Source organism: Drosophila elegans, unplaced genomic scaffold (genome assembly GCF_018152505.1).
Source record: "Drosophila elegans isolate 14027-0461.03 unplaced genomic scaffold, ASM1815250v1 contig_476, whole genome shotgun sequence".
In the NCBI taxonomy this organism is placed as follows: Eukaryota; Metazoa; Arthropoda; class Insecta; order Diptera; family Drosophilidae; genus Drosophila; species Drosophila elegans.
Window position 1 is genome coordinate 21,264,586 of NW_024545863.1, and position 19,270 is coordinate 21,283,855.

General features: G+C 37.6%; 1 protein-coding gene across 4 annotated transcripts; it reads left to right on the forward strand.

Annotated features, from left to right (window-relative positions):
- Positions 1-292: 292 nt before the first annotated feature.
- LOC108147211 (fructose-bisphosphate aldolase) lies at positions 293-9,308 on the forward strand. 4 transcript variants are annotated; one of them, XM_017273570.2, is made up of 4 exons: positions 293-425; positions 4,531-5,347; positions 5,839-6,038; positions 6,825-7,211. In XM_017273570.2, the coding sequence occupies exons 2-4, from the start codon at positions 4,552-4,554 to the stop codon at positions 6,918-6,920; spliced, it is 1,092 nt and encodes a 363-aa protein (XP_017129059.1). In that variant the 5' UTR covers positions 293-425; positions 4,531-4,551; the 3' UTR covers positions 6,921-7,211. The 4 variants fall into 4 exon arrangements, with proteins under 4 accessions (XP_017129059.1, XP_041565104.1, XP_017129060.1 ...); XM_041709170.1 differs by lacking the exon at positions 293-425 and adding an exon at positions 603-621; XM_017273571.2 differs by lacking the exon at positions 293-425 and adding an exon at positions 2,214-2,234.
- Positions 9,309-19,270: the final 9,962 nt, after the last annotated feature.

The window sequence follows — 19,270 nt, forward strand, 5'->3', positions numbered from 1 at the left end:
AAGCAGTGCAAAGCTATCTGCCAAGTTTTAGCCAACTTTAGCATCCCACTTGTAGGTGCTTTCACCCACTAAAAGCTCCACGTGGGAGCTTTTTTTTGACCTCACAGTCTTGGGGTTTTTGGGAATTTTAAGCGCTTGGCTCAGTCGGTTGCCCAACACCGGCGGCGACGACCTCTAAACAACCTTTTGGTGTCTCGCTAGCCATGTCTCGCTTATTTCGCTTTGGAATTTCACGTTGACGTCGCAGTCGTCGTCATCGGTAGCAGCGGCAGAGGCAGCAGCAGAGGCGTGGCAGCAGCAGCGCCGGCAGAGCCAGAAGTCAGAAAATAAAAGCGTTTACCGCTCTCCTCCAGTGCAGCAGCAGCAGCAGACCCAGCCAGTAGCCAGCAGCTAATCACCACATCCCAGATTCAGTTTCCAGTTCGGTGAGTGGGCGTGATAAAGTGATAAATAGAACCCCCTACAAAACTCAGATATTTAATTATATATCCAGAAAAGACCCGAAATTCCCGTCGTACCCAGCAGTGCAATTCGAAAAGTCGCGTATTCGTTCCCATTTTTCTCGGCTGTTTCGTAATCCAAATTTACAGAATATTGCAGAATCTGTAAGCGTGTTAGTGAGTGAGTGCGTTATGTAGCTTTAAATATTTCTAACCATTTCCTCGTGTTCAATATTTTTATGACAAGTTTTAAAACCTTGAGTGGCCCAAGTGTTGTTGACCTATGCACTGTGGTAAAAAGAGAGTGGGGGGAACTGCAGGCGATAAGAAACCTTATCGGGTGACTTTATCTCTCGAAAGTAGTTTTTCTCTACCGGCGCAACCGGCTCTCTGGTTTTTTTTGTATCCCCCAAGTGGCTCTCCAATTGAGTTCATTTTCTTATTGGCAAAGATTCAACTGCAATTTGTAGTTGCCGTTGCGGTTTTTCTTTATAAATAGTTGGCGCAAATGTTAAATGTATGTACTACACATCGGGAAATACATATGTACATACATATTTGTATCTTTCACACACACTTTCGTTTAGATTTCAATTAGCCAACGTCATCAAAAAATTCCTCCGTTTGTGGACGTCTTATTCCTTTATTCTGCTCTACTTTATCCGTCTTCATTCATTGCACTTTACATTTACCTTTCGGTGAATAAATGAGAGACGTGATAAAATTCGGAATAATCCTAGAGATTACTCATAGCAAGTAAAAGAGAGGGACAAGTTTAGGGGTTGTTTTTGTTGGTATACGAAAACTAGTTTTGGAGGGGCAGGGACTTTTTTCCAAGGTCAACAGCAGACACCTGTTTACCATAATCAAAAAGATTATTTTTTTTAAAAGAAATTTAAATAAATTGTACCCTAAAATCCTAATCCATAGTTGAAGCTATAATCGGATAATTATTTCCAAGGTATAGATAAGAACTTGTATTTATACCCAACTTGTAAATAACTACTAATGCAGAGTTATTGGGGTCACTTAAGAAGGGCAAGTCGATATAAACAGAGAAGTACGTGTGCTCTCCAAAGTTCCCTAACTCCAAAATTGGTTTATATATACAGTCAAACTTCCAAACTTCCGTAGTGTTGGAGACTTTGAGCTAAATTTATTTATGCTCTCATTGCCTATACAATTCGGTCGACTTATAAAGACTTCGAGTTCGAGTTACGGAAGTTCCACTGTGTTGTTATTTCTTATTTTGACTATTAATTGCTTTACGTCAGTTCGTAGTTATTACATCAGTAGTAGTATTATCTCTACTGAAAGATGTTCTTTTGACCCACTGTCTATGCACGAGGAGGCCGGACCTAAAATCTCGTTATGATAATGGCAAACCTTTGGAACCACAAGTGGGGGCTCGTTTTTTCGTTTTCGATTTAAAATTTCCACTGATAGCAGATACAAAATTGCGGCCACATAATGAACTTGTTTGTTCATCTTTCCGGAGCAACTTCTACAATATTCCATGCCAGTTTTTGTCTCTCTATGTTTTTGTTGGTCGTTTTATCAGCTTGTTTTTTACTAGCACACACATAGAGACAGACATGTGTCGGTTTTATTTTTATACTCGGTCTCTTGATAGCAACGTAAATTTATTTTGATTGTTTTTTGTTGTCATGCGTTGCCTGTTGTGCTTTTTGTTCCTCTTTCTTTTTTGTTCATCGTATATATTTGGCTTAGTTTTCGAAACTTTTTAGTCTTCGATTGATTGCCGGCAAGTGTAGGTGGATGATTTACTGCTGAGTAAGCCGGTAGCTAAAGCTACCTCACTCATAAGATAAAAAAAAATCAAGTGATTTAGTGCCGTGTTTAAAAAAGCTTTAAAATTCGAAAAAAATTGTATTTTCAATAATAAAATCTGTGCTAACATAATTGAAAATATTCAATATATTATTTCGACTTTTTTTTTGTAATATGATATCATTTTAGTTGCAAAAAGTGTTACTCCTAAATTATCAAAAAACATTTTTAAATTATTTGTATATAATATCTAATACTTTATAATATAAAGTAATAATTTATTTATAAAACCTTTGTGTGTATAAAAAGTGTATATTCAAAGTGTTATAAATTTAGCGTGGGAAATATAGCTGTTGTAGTAAACATTCGTTGTGATAAGTTGAGGTGGTCTAATCTATAGTTTGACATTTATGCCTTTGCAGTCCTTGGCTCATTGTCAATGTCATACAAGTACAAACTGAGCTATTAGTCAACGCAAAATATTTCGCATCTGTATCTACATATTGCTGGATAGCCTCTGCCTCATTCACACATTATTGAGCCCTCCTTGTTACTCCTCACACGCGCCACACGACTTTCGGGTTTCAACCATTTCTATTCGCATTTCGTAAGCAACAAATTTCGCTGGCAACATTTGTTGCCAAGACCCAAAGCAACATTGTTGCCTGACCTTGTTCAATGTCAAGCTGAAATTCATGCGCCGTGCGGTGATGTCTCAGCCGGTAGAGACGTCGGCAGAGGCAGCGCAGTAGCATCGGCAATAAAAGTGAAAGTCTTCCACGTCATCTATTATGCGGGTGTGAAAGGGAGAGGGAGATATGAGAGAGAGAGAGAGAGAGAGAGCGAGGGAAGACTCCATGACTTTGATTACATCAGAGGGAATTATTTCCTCAGTTTTCCGTGACTTTGCTCAGTTACTAAAAATTCATCGTCGAGGTTTGTTCGCTTTTTACTGTGTGCTCAAAAGGTTTAATCAGCATTTCGGTTTTTGCAAATAGTTGTTAGAAATAAAAAGGCCTTTTAATAAGTTGTCATTTACAATTCTTAACTACAAATAGTGCAGTGTACATAGTTTTCTCTGCAATATTTGGGATTTACCAAACAAAATGAGCAATGTTCACTTCTAGTTGTGAAAAGTTTTATAAAAAGTTAATAGATAACAGGCGAATTTGTGTGTGTACGCTTGATGTTGAGAGAGAAAGACGGAGAGCAAAAGTGGTAGAGAGAGAATGTTAGATACAGAGAAATCTAAGGGAAAGCACGTTCTCCGTGCATGCGCTTTTAATCTCGTTCAACTACTCGCTCTTTGCTATGAAATCAGCTGTGAAAAACACTGACATGCCCAGAATTTATTATTTTCAATGGAAAAATAATTTATAAATTAGGTAGAACGTCATTAACATTGATCTGACACTGAAAATATGATGATATAATATTTCGCTGTTATGAATAAAATACTTGTAAAGAATACAGCTGAAACAAAAACATAATTAATATATAATATTTTTGTGTAAGCTCGAGCTCTTTAATCGGTCTATAAACTTATATTTAATTAATTAAAAATAACTAATTTCCTTTTTTTACTTTTGATCCTGTTAAATTACAATTTGTATAGATACAAAATAGGATATACAGTGCCGAACTTAAGTGATGGCACAGTTGCAAATGTGAACTTCAAATGTTATTCCCAGGCGTATTCAGCATTTTTATGATACAGTTTTTTTTGATATATTTAAATTAAACATTTGTTTATTCAAAGGCACATTTGATTTGATATTTTTTTGTAACGTACTTAAAACTACTTAAACAAAAAAGGAACTTATTTCGTGAAACAAAAGTCTTGGCACACTTCACCAAAAATCGTTTTTTTCCCGTTTTGTATATCTTATTTTTTCTTTAACCAATAAAAGCTTAAAAATATAAAAAAGTGTGTCAATGGCAATAACTAATCCACCCTTTGATTGATAGGTGTCCCAGGGGCAAACTCTATCTAGACTTCTGTACAAATTATTCCTTTGAGTTATTAGTCTAGGCTCGTTACACTGTCCAGATCAAATTTTTAGAGATTGACCAAATTTTTGGTTTTTTTTCCCCTTTTCCCCTTAACGGCTTCAAAATTCTTCGTTTAAACCACGGCTTTTTGTTTTGGAACTCGTTTCCGAATCCGCTATGCAAATTATTAACAAACAATCTCCGCTCTTCTTATTTCTCCACCAAATATACACCACCTGCTCATCCGCATCAATTTCCCTTGGCGATTGGTCTAAATCCGTTTGGAAAATGGATTCCGGTTATGCAGAACTACACTCGAATCTCAAAAATGACCACCTACTTCAACTACCCCAGCAAGGAGCTGCAGGATGAGCTGAGGGGCATTGCCCAGAGGATCGTGGCGCCCGGCAAGGGAATCCTCGCCGCCGACGAGTCTGGCCCAACCATGGGCAAGCGTCTGCAGGACATCGGCGTGGAGAACACCGAGGATAACCGCCGTGCGTACCGTCAGCTGTTGTTCACCACCGACCCCAAGCTGGCCGAGAACATCTCCGGCGTGATCCTGTTCCACGAGACCCTCTACCAGAAGGCCGACGATGGCACCCCCTTCGCCGACATCCTAAAGAAGAAGGGCATCATTCTGGGCATCAAGGTCGACAAGGGTGTCGTGCCACTGTTCGGCTCCGAGGATGAGGTCACCACCCAGGGTCTGGACGATCTGGCCGCCCGTTGCGCCCAGTACAAGAAGGACGGCTGCGACTTCGCCAAGTGGCGTTGCGTCCTGAAGATCGGCAAGAACACCCCATCCTACCAGTCCATCCTGGAGAACGCCAATGTCCTGGCCCGCTACGCCTCCATCTGCCAGTCGCAGCGCATCGTCCCCATTGTGGAGCCTGAGGTGCTGCCCGATGGCGACCACGATCTGGACCGCGCCCAGAAGGTCACCGAGACCGTCCTGGCCGCCGTCTACAAGGCCCTGAGCGACCACCACGTCTACCTGGAGGGCACTCTGCTGAAGCCCAACATGGTCACCGCCGGTCAGTCGGCCAAGAAGAACACCCCCGAGGAGATCGGCCTGGCCACCGTGCAGGCTCTGCGCCGCACCGTGCCCGCCGCCGTCACCGGTGAGTCCTGATCATGGTTTGATGAAAGATGGGTGTCATAATCTCTTGAGATCAGTGGGCTTGGCGATCTCAAATCAAATATTCATTTTTCAAGACAATGTAACAATGTAATGCAACATAGCTTAAAAAAAATTAACAATACCAACAACATTCAATCTTTACCATTACGAAATGGTATTAAAGAGTTTAAGTAAACTATGGCAGCAAATTTGCTATTAGCCTGGTAAGGAATACGTATTTAAAAATTGAACAACAAGATAAAAGATCCTTAAGGCATAACTTATTTTAATATGCAAATATTAAAATCAAATCTATTTAAGACGTTTTTGACACATACTGATCGCTTTAAATATTTTATAAAGAATAAGAGAAATATAACTAGACCATAAAAGATTATTTTGACACCTTGATTTTACACCTCCCTTAAATTGGAATTGGTTTTCCAACATATCCTTCAATACGAATCATATCTAATCGATTTCTTTGTGCAGGCGTGACCTTCCTGTCTGGAGGTCAGTCCGAGGAGGAGGCCACCGTCAACCTGAGCGCCATCAACAACGTTCCCCTGGGCCGCCCATGGGCCCTGACCTTCTCCTACGGCCGCGCCCTACAGGCTTCCGTCCTGCGCGCCTGGGGCGGCAAGAAGGAGAACATCGCCGCCGGCCAGAACGAGCTGCTCAAGCGCGCCAAGGTGAGTGTTCGGATAGTTTCTTCTATATTAGATTGTAAATAGTTTAGTCTTAAGTGGTGTGCGCACTGAAAGTGTCGGGTTTCTGCTTCGGAAGAATGTATTGCCAGGGCTTATCGGTTTACTGAACAAACTGCAATCCCAACCATCTATTCCATTACCAATATTTAATCCCCAAATGTCCTTCCTTTCAAATTGGTTCCCAATCGTCCATCATTATTAAAGCATAATCTACTCGACATTCTTTTCAATTGAATTTAAATGCTAATCTTTTTACGATTTTCAATTATTTATCGTGCTCTTATTTATATCATAACTTAACAAAACTAATCAATAAAAACTTCATTGAAACCGGCAATTTCATTAAATAACTGTTTACCAAAGCACTTTTTAACACACAATTTAACTCATCACTATTAATCTTTTGTACATTCACTTATCATAATCCAGTACATATAGTACATTATCAATTAATTAACTAATTTCAAATGCTTAGGCTAATGGTGAGGCGGCTTGTGGTAATTATGAAGCTGGATCTGTTAAAGGTTCTGCTGGAAAAGATACATTGCATGTGGATGATCACAAGTACTGAGCAAGAAGAACCTATAAACGGTGTTTAAAAATGGCGTAGACCGAGCTTAAATGGGGTAAACTCAAGCCGACTTATCGCTTAAGCCTTTTACATATGCTCTCATTATCCTCATGCTTCGCTTGCTCTAAACCTAATCCTCAAAGCCCAAAATTTGATTAATCCCAAACACAATCCCGCTCTCCTTCCCGCATCCACAGGCCAATGCCCAGGCCTGCCAGGGTAAATATGTGGCCGGCTCTATCCCGTCGTATGCGGCCAATGCCAGCCTCTTTGTCGCCCAGCACAAATACTAAGACCTAATAGCCACGCACTAATCACGAGTCAGAATCGAGCGCTGCTATTCCCCAAACCGAAGCAAAATGCAGCCGTTAACGCAAAACATACTGACCAAGGCCCAAGCTGGACTGAGACTGGCGGCATTTACATTCCTCCAACCAAGGAACTGCAAATTTATTCCATTTAGCCTTTCCTATACCGTTTACCACATCAACTGACTAGATTTTAATTAAGATATTTGGAACTTACAATTTTATATGTTAAACTGGCAATCAGAAATAAATTATATGTTCTGTTTTTATACCTTATTTGTGATCCTTTTTTGAGTTTTATATTTTAACCTTAGTTTATTACGCTCAGTATTACTGAGTATTAGTATTATTTGAACTTAATACTTTAGATAAGCAGAGTATTAAATATTTTTGAAATGGTTCTTTGTTATTAAGAGTACTTATATATTCTAATTTTAGTTATATTTTTATCAACTAAGTTGATTTTTCCAAATTGTATAATCAAATTAGCAATTTAATTACTTTGAATGTTTAGCCTAACTTTAATATAGGAAAACTTTCTGAAAGGTCCTCGCAAACTTGCGAATGTTTATGAGTAAAAGTTGAATTTTATAATTTATGTAGCCGACAGCTTAGCTTAAATTATATAGAAAACATATAACGCCCACTGGAATTGTAGTCAACTTTTGACCAGCCCTTCTCCCGATTTCCGGCTCAAAATTATACTTATATGTAATCGAATCTACAAAGAACCTGCTAAATTAAAAATTCCGAAACTTTTTTGCGCTGTACGTAACATGTAATGGTGCGCTTGGATGGGTAAAAAGTTTAAATAAAATTGCCGCAGGTGGCTGGGAAAAGTTTTTTCTTGTTCAGCAAAAATCAGTGTGAAAACTTTTTCAGCTGGCCGAATAACTTTTTTGCTGCGGCTCGCCAAGTTATAACTAAGTAATAATTAAGACCAAGTGCTTGTAATTAAGAGTAGGAATTTTCCTGGACTCTTTGCCGAATGAAATTAACCACATTTCCCGCTTTTCCATTCCCAATCTGCAGGCCAACGGTGATGCCGCTCAGGGCAAGTACGTTGCCGGAAGCGCTGGAGCCGGATCCGGATCCCTGTTCGTTGCCAACCACGCCTACTAAGGCCTTTCGACGGACTTTGTCAACACGCAACTACATAAAACTAACCACGAAGCAGATTGCTGGAAACGTTTGGCAGATTTGTTTATTTTTATCTTAGTTTCGAGAGCTAAGCAAAGCAAGCATTAAAAAAAACAAAAAAAAAAAGAAGGATTACAATTTCAAAAAATGTTATATATATATGTAGTATGACACATTTCTGCAAATTAATTATACGATAAAAAATATGTTAGAAAAGAACTTTATGATGAGTACAGAAAATGGAAGGATTATGTTCGATGGAGAAGCAATTTTATCTTTAGTTTTAAGCCCATGAACCTATTATTGTTGAAGTTATACAATTTATATTTTATTATTACTCTTATTATTATGAAAGATTTCAATGTGAACAAGCTAAATATGTCGTAAATCGTTAAGTTAAAGCACATTTTATAGTGGATACAACATCAACCGCTATTAGCAACATCAAAATGTCAAAGTCTTTAAACATTGAAATCGCACAACGTTTTATGAAATTTTTTTAATGTTTTATAAAAAGGTCCTCTATGAAAATCGATGTTTTACCATTATTATTATAATTAAACTTTATATTTATGATTAATAAGTATAAGTGAAACAAATGACGCAAATAAACAAACACAATACAATAAATCCCGAAAAAGCCCCAAAACAATTCAATTAACCATATATACATATATATACACTGTTGAAAAACAATAAGTTGTTAAAAAAAAAACTAAAAAAAATATATTTTGCGTAGGACTTTCGTGTCCTTTGGCGCCAAGCTGTGCAGGGGCACAGTACTTGTTACTCGATTTTCTCGATTCCATCTTTGACCTGCTATCCGATTGTGATAGGTAACAATGGCAGCAACGTGACTATCACAGTACATATTTACTTACTGAAATATTGTACCAATGATTAACACACATATTTAACAAAGCATGTTTTTAATTATATGTTATTCAAGTTGCAAATTCTGCATATCGTTGTTAATCATATATTTGATTGAAGTGCAATGTGAAAACATAAACATAACAGACACAAACGAAGGATATATAATACAAACCGGAAGGATTAAGTTTAAACTAGTTTATTGTCAACTTAATATGAAAAGTCACCACCAGAAACAGCAACAACAACCAGCTGTTCAACCAATATACAAGAAATAAAAACCAACAACAAAAACTAACATCAGCTTAAAGTAAGGTGTTGAAATACCACCTTCAAATAAAAACCTCAAGAGCAAAACAAGACAAATGGGTTTTATTTATATCGGCCTGTTCTGAAAAACCTTTGCATACGCCCAGGCGTAAGCTACAGTTGGAAAAGCACTGAGGTATTTGTTAAAGCCTTGATGGCTAAAATAAAATGCTAGAATTTAAATTATTAAATATATGTTATATTACATATAATATAATAGTTGATTAGGTGAATAAATAAAAAAAATAATTTTTATTTACTCAATACCCCAAAAGCATGCTCCTTTAAATGCTAAATTTATAGTCATATTCATATATATATTTTGTTCCTTTTTTTAAATATTTAAGGTTATGATATTTTTTGATGTGACTAACATCTTACAAATTCATTATTTTACTCTTGAGTTTAATATTTAATAATTGTTATCTTTTTACGATTTGAAAATGGCATACAGATTTTCTTCGGAATCATGTATATCATTTGATCAGAATCTATTGTTACCTTACCGAAAGTCAAGGACCCTTCTTCTTAAATTTTAAGCCGAATCTGTTCCCGCCACAATCAAAATCCTACCTTCAAGCTCGCCTCGTAATTTCAATTTACAATTTCCTTCATTGCAAATGCAAATGTAAACACGGCGTGCAACAAGCGACGTAATCTGCACTGTGATCCCTTTCCAATGAGTTTTCATTATTCGCGGAGTGCAAAGTTCGAATAATCGCACCCAAATCAAATGCGCAAAGACCCAGACAGAAAGATTCGTCGATGAGATGAAATAGCGGAGTTTTCAGCATGGTTGGCGGGAATATAAATACGCAGGCAAAAAACATAAACTAAAAACGTTAATTTCACATTCTAAAAAATTATTTACAGCGCAAATTATTATTTTCTTTAAGTTATTTTCTTAAGTTATGGAAAATAGTTCAAAAATAATTATTTTAAATAATTTACAAAAACAGTTTTTATACAACTACCATTTTTTTTACATATTGTCAAACATAATTGTACCCTACGAAATGTTAAACGTGTTCAGAAACATATTTTAAAAACCATTTTGTTTATAACTTACTTTAAACCCTTTTATATTTTTCAGTGTAAAATTGATTGTTTAATTATGGTCAATTTATTTACAATTGTTTTTGGGAAAAGATTGAAACGTCTGATTTATGGCATTGGGATGAACAAATTGTTTACGCCATTGCGTCATTGGTTGTCTTCGAATAAAGCCCATAAGGAAATTTCGCAATATTCGAAACATTGTGAGGGCAAATGCTCTGAAACTGTGACGGAAATGTGCCCCCTTGTTGGGGTGTTTACCCCACCGGTCGGGAGAAGTAACAAAAGGTGCTGGCATTTGGCATCCTGATCCACAAAGCCCGTGGCATTGTCAACATTTCCTATGCTACAGTCGCCCCCACCACCGTGCTGACACAAAGATTGTCCACAAAAGTGGAATTAATTGTATTTGCATAGTATGTAAACATCATCACGTTGCCGGCAGGATCTCGTACAGCAACGTTTATAAACTAGGTTCACCCTTCCGACACCTAACCCCAATCATACACTAAGGGAAACTGGGATTTGGGAAATCAATTTAAATTTTCTCTTTTATGTTTATATATTTTCAAAGGATTCATAGCTTTTTTGGTATCAGAATACCAGGCATTTCTTTAAATTGTTAAAAAGGAGTATTGTTTTCATATATTTATTTGACAATAATTCGACTAAAGTATAATAAAACATAGTAATGACATAAACATTTTAATTGACTTAAATAAATGTATTAATCCTCGGAACATAGTATTTTAATTTTGAAATATGGAAATTGGTTTAAGACATTTATAATATGTTTAAGTTCACTTTATGGCTATTAAAACATATATATAGCTATATGTTGTAGAGTTCTCTTTATAAACTGGTTTTCACCATTCTTTTCTGTGCATTAAACATTCATTGTATCCTCAGGCTTCCTGCGGTGCAATTGTGATTTCACTTGCCCTGGCACGTTGCTGATTACGCTCAAAGAAGGACCGAGTCCTGCGTCCTGCGTCCTGAGTTCTCAGGACGGGGAATGGAGAATTGAGACGACAATGGCGACGACATAAATATCAACGGCACGTCATGTGGCGCCGAGAAGAAAGTGGATGTGGATGTCGATGCTGGCAAGTCGTCGCGCAAAACGTGTTCGGCCGGAAATTGACACGCCGTGGGATGTGGACCATCCAGGTCCGGGAGAGGTGAGAGTATTCCAGGACTGCGAAATGCAGTTGATTGAGTTTTGCATAATTTAAGCCACGCTCCATCAATTACATGCCTGGCCCGAAAGCCGAATCGATTGGCACTCATTTCGCACATGTCCTGAGACATCCGCAGCCACCCTTTCCTTCCCTCGAGGGGCAGTGGATGGACAACTGTAATTGCAGATTTCTCCACCTCAGCATTGGTGAGTGTGCGTCGGCCGTTTCTAATTAGCTGCAAACATCACTCGGGGGCCCAATAACGAGACCGAATGCGTGACACCAACGCCAACGCAGCAAAAATAGCTCAAAACGAGCTCTGGATCCACTGGGCAGTCCATCCACCATCAGACGAAAACCTCAAAGGCACTGGGTTCCACGCCGGGCTACTCCCAAATGCATTACGCTGGTCGCACGGTGGATCATGATCAATTAAGATAGGAGCTTTATCAACCTGATTTATGTTAAGTTATTCACTAAAATAAATGAAGAGACTAAATTACAAAAAAAGAAAAATAAAATAACGAGTCCTGCAAAAAGGACTTAATTCCATGCGGCCATATTATCCTAAATATACATATGTTATATGGCCATGTTTAGACCTTTATTCCTTAAATTAATGATTTTTTCCAAAAACTAAATTTTGTTTTCCAAATGAAATAAATAAATCAACTACTGCAAGTTACAATTTGTTGTACTTAAACAAATTTTTAAAGACGATGATTTGGTTGAAAATAAAACAGTATAAATTTACAGCAAAATTACAAAAATAGTTAAAAAAAATCAACTAATTTTTATTGTTATGATGCCAAAAGCATACAAGGCTTAGAAAGACATAATAGCTGATGTAGTTAAATGGGTAGTTGCAAAAATATTTCCAAATCTCGTTTCGGTTACCATTTCCACCACCTCTTTCTAGTGCCGCATTAAACCACTGTATAGTAGACCACATGGCTGAATGGTCAGTACAAAGTCCTGTCATTTCTGTATTCCTCACTTTTTGGCCGTGTTCGTGTGCATTTTGGGCCATGTGCGTTGTCGTCGTCGTCGCCGTCGTCATGGCGGCCAATGTGAAGGCCAATCGATCCGTTAGCGCCGCCCTGCCGTTGTCCACTGCCCACTTCTCACTTTCCGCCCTTTCAGCCCCTTCATCCAGCAGCTCGGCTTGGCAATTTATGTTCATTGAGTTGATGTTGATTTGTGCGCCGCGGCATGATTTTTTAATGGAATGTAATTTATAGTTGGAAGGGAAGAGGGACGGGACGGGCGAAGTTCGCTGGGAATCGCAAGCCGGCAGACGGGCGTGCACTCGATTGCATTTTGGCCGAATGCACTGGCCGTGTGCCAAATGAGACGGCAAAAACGGCACAAATTGCTTGGCTGTAGCCTCCCCTTTTCTCCGTTTTTCAACTTGGGCCCACTCGCTGTCTGGCGGTACGAAAGTATTACAAACTCGAATGGCATGTCAGAGTGCAGTTTATGTAGTGACTCTACAACTGATCAAATTTAAATTCTACATGGTATTATCCAACAAAATAATTTATACTTTAATACGACAAAATAAAATCAAATTTGTGAGTCTTTTAAAAATATTGTAAACTAGAAGTAACTCTGAAGGAAATATTTTCACGAAAGTGAATGTTTAGTGTAATTAAGTTTACCCTTAATTAAAGATAATGACAATTGATTGCAATTTAAAAATAGATAATAAGCAGAATTAACCAATTTTAGGGGCCACTGAGTTCAAAATAACATAATTGTTTAGTTATTTAAAAATGTATGCAAAATGTAGGTTTTCCTTTCGGACCGGAAATTGATTTTAGGCGAAACCAACTCACTTTCTCCTCTGCTTCAGCATGAATATGTAACTGAAATCGGAACTCTTAATTAATGGCAATATTGTTCTGTGCACTCTTTATGGAGTTAAACACGGTGCTGACATGACATGACAATGAAGCAATCACAACAATTTTGACAATTCCATTTATCTTATTCGCACGAATTCGTTGCCATAATCGAGAGCACAAATAAATCGGCAGATGGAGATCACAGTACTGGGAATATTACGCGATGCACGTGCACGATACGTACACAGAAAAATTTTTTTTTTATAAGCCTCTGCACATTTTGTTTTATACATTAATTTACCTAACATTATTTTCATTAAACAATAAACTATTTAAAATAAATATTTTTTAAATATGACTAGATAGTTTAAATTATGTAGCAATTGTTATATTTTGTATTGTATTATTTTTCCAAGAGAATTTCTGCGATGCATTTTTACTGTGCACTGATACGAAAATGGCGCCGCAAAGAAGCCGCCAGCTGCTGTTGAAATCGAATTAAAACTGAGCAACTCAGTGGGATGCGGAGATTCGGGTGAACGAACGAGATGTTCAGAGTTTCATTGCCTCCTACTTTCACTCCCATGGCATCACAGAACTTTCCCAACGCCTTGACATTAAGATATTCTCCCAGCAGCCTTTCACTCACGTGCAATTAAAATGCCTTTGAAATGCAATCTGCGACGCGTTGCGTTGATTTCAGACCGACATCGCGTGAGTTCAGCTGTGAGCTTACATAATGTTGTAGTCACTGGAAACTATCAGACGACTCAGACGGCAGGGAAGTGCAAGTAATTATATGTGCAAATATTTTCTAATGAGCAAGTGCTATGAGTACCATTTAATTCAAATAGGCGGGCCGCAGAGTAAACGTTTTGCTGCCGCGAATGTGTAATGAGAGGGAACTTATTATACTTTTTATTCTTTGTCTCCCTTCTCTCTGCACACTGGTGGAAAATGGAACATGCAAAGCCTTTTAGCAGCTGGCTGTGTGGGGGATTCCCCAGACACTTCACAGAGTAAACTAAATTAAATCAGAAATGCATTTCTAGGAGAAAGTCGTTGACAAATAGATAGAAAAGATAGAAAATTAATGAATTGATGTTGGAATCCTGGAATTTCTATTTTTACGTTTACATTGCTATTAATGACATTGTTAATTCTAAGAAAATTCCCAGCCACGAAGATATGTAAACTAACTCGAACTTGACAAGCAAAATTAAAACAAAAATGGGAAAATCTGCTTATAAAGCATAAATTAATAAGAGTATGTAATTTTAAATTAGTTTACAAAACAATTTTTAATAGCGATCTCAAGTTCTTGTAGAACTTCTTGACTGCATTACAAATAGAGCTTAATTAAAAATTCTTATCGTAGTGAAATTCCCAGCAATACATCAATCCAAATAAAAGTAAATTGAAGCAAGTATCAAATTTCTAAGAAAACTTCAATAAATCGTTTTGCTGATATTTACAATGCAAACTATTTAAGTCAGCACATATTTTCTCATGTAACATAGTTTCCCAGTGCTATAAATAGACCTTATCAAATCTGTGACTACGTCATGGCAGTTTCACAACTGTAAGGCCTTACAAAAACAGCTTATTAAAGCAAATAAATTAACGAATAGAACATGAAAAAAGAAACATTTTACGACAACAGGCGGCACTAATTCATTGACCCACATGGCGTATACGCAATTTGCCGACCTTAAGTCGCCGACATTGCGTATTCGTCAGGATGAGAGCTTGACAACTGAGAGGCGGCAGGAACAAGGACAAAGCCGGCGGCCAAAGGAAGTTCTGATTTCACATTCAGAGCTACAAAGCCGGCTAATGTCCTTTTGTCCGCGAGGAATTCTCCTGCCACGTGAAGCTGACAAAATATTGTGGCATAATTAACCCTTAAAGTGGCGCGAAAGAGGAGGAGAAAAGCCGTGGGACTCGTGCAATTAAAGTTTCTGGCTTTGCGACGCAACACACAATAGGTTTTCACCATTTAGATTTTTCATTACAGATTGTAAAATGGAACAAGACTGTGTGCAAACCAGTGCAAACTGTGGAAAACTGTTGAGTTTTCAAGGCTTTTTCCGGTTAATGCATTTCCCAGCGACCGTAAAGCTGCTGGACTGGGAATTTTGGCTTGCGCTCAGTTGATTTTTGAAATTAATTGAAATTGTTGAATGTGGGGAGGAAAACAGAAGAAAGAAGCGGGTGAGCCGGCTGCGAGGATAAAGCTAAGAGCTCTGACGTCAATTTAAAACGCGCAGTTTTAAAGGCACTTTGCGGGGCTCAAGTCCTTTTGATGAGTGGAATTTCGTGCCAGAAGGTAGGATGGGAAACGGCTTGGCATCGAGAAACTTTTTCGTAGATATTTAACCGACTGAGAAAGTAATTTGAAAAGGTTTCCGCACTGGCTGCTGGATTAGGTAAATTGTTAATTCCAAATGGCAAACTTTTTTGAGACGACCAAGGAAAAGCGGACTTTTGAGTTACACCCACATGGTCGACAATTGCGTTAGATGTTCACATTTCAATTGGATTCAATTCCCGACTAGATCAGCCGGCATTCACACTCTCTGATTTGCACTTTATAAGATTTACACCATACACTTTACACTTTGGACGCACTCGATAGCTGTGCGTTTGCTTTAAGCGCATCAACGAAAGCATTCTGCGAGCACGTGAAATCAGAAAAGGCTGGCGGCACAGTAATCACTTGCAGTGCGCTCAGCACTGAAAACACACTTATATTCCTAATATTCAATGCATTTCTATTAGTCGGCGTTAATTAATATTGCATTTTGTACTTTTCGCACTTAAGTATTTTTTATATATATATATATATATTTATATTTATATATATATATATATCCAATTAACTTTATTATATCGCAAAGCTCTTTTTCTAAAATCAAAAATTTTCTATCATTTAAAAAAAAAAAAGAAAGGATTTAAAAAAATTTTTTTGTCAACCATTTTTAATACAGTTGATGCTTGCCTGTAGCTTTTTTCGAGTGTTTACTGTGACACTTGGGCAGTGCAGAATTAGTAGAACAACGGCATTTCCGTTATGCACTAAAAAAAGCGAAACGAAAATAAAGCGACAGAGTTTCTGTTGCGTCAATGCCATTGTCAATGGCGGTGAACGCCAAACAGTTTTGCATTCATTGTTTGTCTGGCCAACCCAGATGCATTTCGCCTTCAATCGATACTTTGAACCTTTGACTATAGTGGCCGAGTGGCCGACTGACTGTCTGACTCTTCGTTTTGATTGATGTGCGCTGGCTTGGCTTATATTGCTTTGCATTCACCTTTTAAATATTCGCATAAAGTGCGAAAATTTCCACGGGCTTGTGTATGGTGGATGCCCCAAGTTCAGGCGGCCGAGCAATTAAATTCCGACCGATTCGAAGACTGAAAAATCAATCAGCGGCGGACGACGCAAATCGATCAACTCGAATCGACAGACCGCGTCTGAGACGGCGTCGCATAAATTTCATTAAATTGCCAGCCGTCGCTAGAAAAGATTCAAGAATGTCGCGACTTTGAAATGGCTCCGATGTCTGAGAAACGAGTCAAGTTGCACGCTTCTACTGCCCGTGTATTGTTTTACCCCATTATCTATGCCAAAAGCAGGAATGCACTCTATTTATAAATAGATAATTACACTAATCCAGTCCGGTTCTCTTCTTACACTTTCTACGATTGAGACTTTACTTTCTTTAGCTTTAAAATTTAATACTGGGGTTTTCCCCCGTGCCTTTCGCTCTTAGCCATGCGGAAATTGTTTCAACCGCAAGAAAGTATAAATTCATTATCCGAAAAGTTTTTCCTTTTTGGGGAACAGGAAGAACGCTAAAATAAATGAAAACACAATTTGACCCCAACAACAAAAGGAAAAGGCCAAGTTTAAAAGTAATGGCTAATTAATAGGCTGATGAGAATGACAATTTTAAAAAAATTTATAACCAGCCCTACACGAAAAAGAAAAATGTTCTTCAAGCTGACTTGATATACACTTTCTGTTAGCTTATCTTCCAAACACATGCGTGGGTACAGTCTAATTTCGGTGACCAAAAGCAACATTCTTCTTTTAAATTCCTAGAATTAATCCCTAAATTAATTCCCTATTAATTCTTCCACAGGTAGATGTAAAATAGGAACATGTGCTGGCTTACTTACTCTTTAAAAAATTACTAAGTTCTGCTTTAACAAATAACAAATCGTTTTTTAAATCCAATAAGAAATTTTCTTTTCGATAACAAGTAAATTTCAAGGCAAAGCCAAATTTAGAAGGAATTTTTTTTTTAACTGGATTAAATATTTATAACTTTCTACATTTCAGTAAAATAAATATATTTTTTCACGAAATCATCCAAACTATTTTATCCTAAAAACGATCGGCCTAGCAAATAGTCTCATTTTAAAAATTTTTAATTATACCCGAAAGGCAGCCTTATATAATTATATAATTATTATTAAATAATTATAATTGAAAATATTGTTCATTGACGTGACAATTTCGCATTTTCAATTATGCTGTTTAATCGCTTGAATTTGTGCCTGCTGCCTGACTCAAGACGACGACAAAGGTTACAAAATGATATATTTTTAAAAAACTTAAATTGCTATTAGTATTAGGTATAAGAAACACAAAGCACAAAATAAAGCAGTTTTTTTTTTGTCTTAGCTCAATCCTTTTTTCGGGAATAACGTAATGCTAGACTTTGAAGTATAATAATAGACAATACTTCATAAATTCATGATCTCATTTTATTAAAAAACTTAAACAGAGGGAAAGATTTTGTACTATATTCAATTGAGTGGACATTTCTGCCGACCGTTTTTCGTTTCACAAAGCTTAATTTGATTTTATGTGAGTATTTGGATTTTGCCTTTTGTGGGCCAGTCGCACAATTTTTTGCCTGCACTTTGTCGCTTTTTGTTCGCCGTTGGTGGGACTGCCATATAATACAAGCATAGCTATTGGGCGTGTCGTTGACGAAATAGGTAATTAAGCGGGGCAAGAGGAGAGTCCATTGAATCAGACGGGGATCGATTAAAAATCGGTAAAAATCGGATTTCAGCTTTTCAGTCAGACGGACTTTAACGGCGTTTATGAATAATTTCCGTGGTCCCAGTTTGCCTTCGGCCAACCAAGAGTTCTGCGCATAACCAGTTACCAAAACATCAAAGTCGGCTACTTGCGTCGCCGAGTTGTCTGGCAATCGAACTATCTGGATTTCGTCTTTACGCCCTGGCGGCTTTTAATTTGATTCGAGGCTTTATATTTAGCAAATCTCATTATACAAGTTTTCTCTGTGAGTTCCCCTCGCTCCACTCGATCGATTTCATAAATATTTATTATGTCGTTTGGTCTTATTTAATGCAAACACATGTTTTCCATGACAAAAGATGCCTCGACACACAAAGCACAAATTTCGCCAGTTCACAATTTCAAAGAAGTGTCCAGTTCTTATACACTTTATTGCTTGTTCTTTCGTTTCATCTTAATCGGCCGGCTTTTATGGAAATCCCGAAGGGCACATTTATTTTTAGTTTAGACTGGAAATTTTCTTACTGAAAAGTCATGGTGAAATAAAATAGCCCATGTACGTTTTAGTTAATTAAGAGGAATTCTATAATGTTTATTTAAATGCTTCTAAACAATTCAACATTCTGCAGCCCTGTCGATAGGCTAATTTCTTTAAGATAAAGACAAGGCAAAGATAAATATCCGACACATGGATCAGGTGTTAAAAGACCCGCAAACATGTTTCGGCTTATTGTTGTTTCTTAAGCGAATACATAAAAATTCAATTTGTTACTGTTGCTCCGAACCGAAAATGAATTAGCATTTTAAATAATTAGGAACCGCACCAAAATGGCAACATTTGAATCGCTTTATAAACTGGCGGTCGAGTCG